Source organism: Cicer arietinum, chromosome 4 (genome assembly GCF_000331145.2).
Source record: "Cicer arietinum cultivar CDC Frontier isolate Library 1 chromosome 4, Cicar.CDCFrontier_v2.0, whole genome shotgun sequence".
NCBI classification, from domain to species: Eukaryota; Viridiplantae; Streptophyta; class Magnoliopsida; order Fabales; family Fabaceae; genus Cicer; species Cicer arietinum.
Genome location: NC_021163.2, coordinates 55,766,721 through 55,771,250, shown reverse-complemented (window position 1 = coordinate 55,771,250; position 4,530 = coordinate 55,766,721). Strand labels below are relative to the sequence as shown.

Below are 4,530 nucleotides of genomic sequence, written 5' to 3'. Positions count from 1 at the left end.
AGAAAATAAAGAGTCTTTATTATAAAAAATATGATGAATCTTTTATTTTATTATTACTATATATATATATATAAATATTATATTTTAATTAAATTTATATAGGCTAGTTTGTCAAATCTAAGAAAATCTGAATTTAATCTATTTAAAATAATAAGTTTTTAAAAAATATGAACCTAACACAACACATCCTAGTCCCTTTAATAAAATAAATAAATTACAATAATATTTATGAATAAATCAATTAAGATGAACTGAATTAGAAAACAATATTTGTTAACGGAAATTAGTGCATATAAATCTATTTGTGGATTTTTTTATGTTGTAAGAACTAAGTTATTTCTTTTTAATTATTATTAGAAAATTAATTGTCATTTTTTAAATCAATTTCTTTTGTCGGTGGTTTAGATATGTACTAAGATATCATATTACATTTTTAGTCAAAAAGTAATTTTTTTTATAAATTTTTTTTGTTTGTTTAGAGAGTAAATTGAATTTTAATATATAATATATGATTTAATTCTTAGCTTAACTGAAAAATAGTGATATTATTAGATTAAATATCTGATTGCAGTTTGAATTTCATGTATAAATTAATTATGATGATTTATTGTCTCTTTTAACACAAAAAATAAAAAATAGCAGAAAGCGAAAAAAAAAAAATGTAAAACATGACATTGTTAGGCCAAATACAATATTTTCTTTATAGTTCATCTATAGAGACAAAAACAAAAAAGAGTGGCGAAAAAAAAAATCATTGCTATTTGGTTTCTCTGTTTTTTGTGTGTTGAAAATGATATGCTTTCGTTGGATTTAGTTTTAGAATAGTGAAAAATGAGTTGTCAATTTCTCTAAATGCTTCGACTTGCACTGCGAAGAGCTTCTTCTTCTACAGTTACCCTCTCTAACTCTTCTTTCCGGTTCATTTCCGGTTCGGCTTCGAAGCCAAGCCTATCCATATGGAGGCGGAAGAAAGAGTTGGGTAAAGAAGGCCTCATCATTGCCAAAGAACTCAAAAGACTCCAACCCGACCCGGTTCGCTTAGACCGTTTCGTCCGTTCCAACGTTTCTCGCTTGCTCAAGTCCGACCTTGTTGCTGTCCTCGCTGAATTCCAGAGACAAGATAACGTCTTTCTCTCCATGAAGGTTCAATTTTTATCTTCTTTTTTCTTTTTCATAGCTCTAAAAGTTTTGATTATCCTTTTCCATGGAAGAGGATTTGTTCGTCGGCACTAGTTTGATTGAAATGTATCGTAAATGTGGTGAGCTTGATGATGCTCGTAAAGTGTTTGATGGTTTGTCTGAGAGAATTGTGGTTTCTTGGACTGCTATGGTTGTTGGGTATGTTACTGTTGGGGATGTTGTGGAGGCAAATAAGGTGTTTGATGAAATACCGCTGTGGAATGTGGCTTCATGGAATGCTAAATGTGGGGCTTTGTTAAGGTTGGAGATTTGAGTAGTGCTAGCGGTGTGTGTGATTCTATGCCTGAAAATAGTCTAGTTTCTTAGACGACCATGATTGATTGGTATGCTAAATCTGGTGATATGGCATCATCGAGGTTCGTGTTTGAACAAGTTGGCAGGAGAGGATATCGTTGCCTGGTCTGCGTTGATATTGGGGTATGTCCAGAATTGTCAACCTAATGAGGTGTTGAATGATCTAAAGGACTAATTTGATCAAATATTTTTATATGAGAAACTATTCTGACAGAAGAATTAACTCTTTTTGAAGTTCCAGACAAAATGGCTATCCACATATATGCTCATAGTTTTTTCGTGGAATACAGGAATTGTTAGCTATTTGTGTGTCAACTAAGTTCCTTCAATAAATGAGTTATGCATATTAGCTTACACATAAGCTGAGCCATTGTTCGATCCTCAGATTCAACATTTAGAGCCAACAACACTACCCTTTGTACTTCTCCAATAATCAATATAAAAGATTATTAACAAAGACCCAATGTCCAAGATCCCATATATGATTTGGTTCAAGAAGTATGACTTTAGGAGGGTTAAGGGGATCAATATACTGTGGAACATAACAAGCAGCAAGATAATATGGTTTTAAAGAGTTAACTCTTGTGAGATCACTAATTTACTACACTAGCATACGTGAATTAAATCACGTGTAAACTCTCCTTTGCATGAACTTTGACAAGATCAATAAACTCTCAATTAGTCAATTCTATAGTAAACTTCTAACCCTATATTTATTCATGGTTTTGAACTCAAAGTGTACAGTCTTGGTTGATGTTGTTAAGTACATGGTTCAAATAGCTCATGTTCTTCAATACATATTATGTTCATATAACACATTTTATGTCTTCATAATTGTTTTTTCCTTGATTGTTAACTGCAATATAATATGTAATAATACAACAGTGAGTTGGGTAAAATATTGAGTTATGAGTCTAACTTTTTGTTGATTTATTATAAAGCTGAATTGTTGAATTGAATACATACATACACTAATACTATAGAGTATTATTTGTATTTGGATACTGAATATGTTTTCAAATACTGAAACTCACATGATGAGATCAAGATTCAAGTTTAGGATTTGGGTTTATCAAGTCTTCACTATACCAAGACTCTCGAGTTTTACATGAAAACCAGTAAACTACTCTTAGCATCGCCCTGAATGAAAACTCTGTCGCTGTGGATAAGCAATTCTGCCTAATGAGACAAACTTTCAATTTATTGAATTGAAGCTAATTTTTATCATATTTACTTTTAGACATGGGCAATTTTGCTAAATTGCTTTGTTCATGCCCCTGTGCTACTGTACTTTATGGTTAAAATTACCTGTTTAACCGTAATATATAGTAAGTATCTACTATAAAGTGAGCCAAAAGAAAGAAAGGACTACAAAGGCTAAAATTGTATCCAAATTTTGGAGTTTACTCTTTGATTTAGCTAATTGATCTAAAATTTTGAAATGCATTGGTTGTTTATTGACAAATCTTTCCTTTCGCAGTTGTACGATATAGTGCGCAAAGAGATATGGTACCGGCCGGACATGTTCTTTTATAGGGACATGCTTATGATGCTTGCAAGAAACAGAAGGGTGGATGAAACAAAGAGGGTTTGGGATGATTTGAAAGGTGAGGGAGTTTTATTCGATCAGCATACATTTGGAGACATTATTAGAGCCTTTCTAGATAGTGGGTTGCCCTTAGAGGCCACAGAAATATATGAAGAAATGAGACAATCTCCTGAGCCTCCTCTGTCGTTGCCTTTTCGCGTAATAATGAAAGGACTCATTCCATATCCAGAATTAAGAGAGAAAATAAAAGATGATTTCTTAGAGATTTTTCCGGATATGATTATCTATGATCCTCCTGAGGACTTGTTTGAAGATCGTGAGAAGCACAAGGATGGAGCTAATAATGACTTTTACTGAGATCTCATATGTTTAGTCGTTTTTGGATCTTAATGCATCTCCTCACATTAAGGATTGTACATCTAGAGTGTGAACAAATATGAGTTGAATAAGAGAGATTTTGGCAGAATAACAAAATTAAGATATAATATGATATCGTATTTAAATTTGAGTTAACTTATCTTGTACCTTCAACACCATTATCTGCAATTTAATGTGGAGACCTAGTAGTTGTTTTGAGTAACCTCATTGTTTCGCTTTTCAATCTTTCCCCATCATTGTAATTTATACATTGGAACCTCGACAATATGAATGAATACTGATGATACATTACATGATTTTTAAGGTTAGAAATATGATTTGTTCAATGTGGAAATACATACTTGTTCAATGTGGAAATATATACGCAAATTCTTTTTTGATAGTCATATTCAGTTTATTTACTTTGGCCCCATACTTGAGTATTTCTGTTCTTTCAAAATACCAAACCTATGAATCTCTTACTAGGCTGTTACTAATTGTATAGGTGAAAACTTATGAGTAGTGGTGGGGATTGAAGGAGCACTTTGGTTATATCCTTTTTTCTTTTGATTACACCCCAAATAGATTATATCAATTAAGTTCACATATTTTACGTGAACTTAATTTACTACATTGTAAAATTCGTAGTGTTGAGGGAATAATTGGTTAGAGATATAAGAATATACATACAAGGGAATTCACGTAGAAAGAGAGGCAAGTTGCATTTGGAGTGGGACTTGAGACTGAGGAGTGAGAGTTGTTCTCATCTCAGTAGAGGGTATTTCCATAGTGGGAGTATCATTTTTGTTATCTTCTATTTTCTACTGTTGCAAGGAGAATTAGTCTCCAAAGAAGAATTTCCTCTATATATCTGGTTTGGTCCTATTATATTACGAGTATGTGCATGGTAAAAATCACACATATGAGTTGAGTCTTTGCTAGTAGTCTCAATGCGTTTGGCGTTCTGCTCAACTTTTTACCTTTGTTTAGCAAACATAAAAATAAAAAAGTAGAATGTTAAATTTTTTTATGCTAGTCTAGTATTGTGGTATGCATTATATAACAAAATGGCAAATATCCTTAGCAATATTGCACATATATCGGCAAAAAAATAACATGAAACAGAGGCG

At 32.2% G+C, this 4,530-nt stretch overlaps 1 protein-coding gene across 1 annotated transcript; it reads left to right on the top strand.

Moving 5' to 3' along the window:
• The first annotated feature begins 707 nt into the window (after window positions 1–707).
• LOC101502241 (pentatricopeptide repeat-containing protein At1g62350) lies at window positions 708–3,717 on the top strand. The gene is made up of 2 exons (XM_004498248.4): window positions 708–1,143; window positions 2,975–3,717. The coding sequence occupies exons 1-2, from the start codon at window positions 853–855 to the stop codon at window positions 3,398–3,400; spliced, it is 717 nt and encodes a 238-aa protein (XP_004498305.1). The 5' UTR covers window positions 708–852; the 3' UTR covers window positions 3,401–3,717.
• Window positions 3,718–4,530: the final 813 nt, after the last annotated feature.

Excerpts from the sequence above, each read along its gene's own strand:
- LOC101502241 (XM_004498248.4), top strand. The coding sequence starts at position 853 with ATGCTTCGACTTGCACTGCGAAGAGCTTCTTCTTCTACAGTTACCCTC. Across the intron at positions 1,144-2,974 it reads ACGTCTTTCTCTCCATGAAG|TTGTACGATATAGTGCGCAA; the intron begins GTTCAATTTTTA and ends TTCCTTTCGCAG.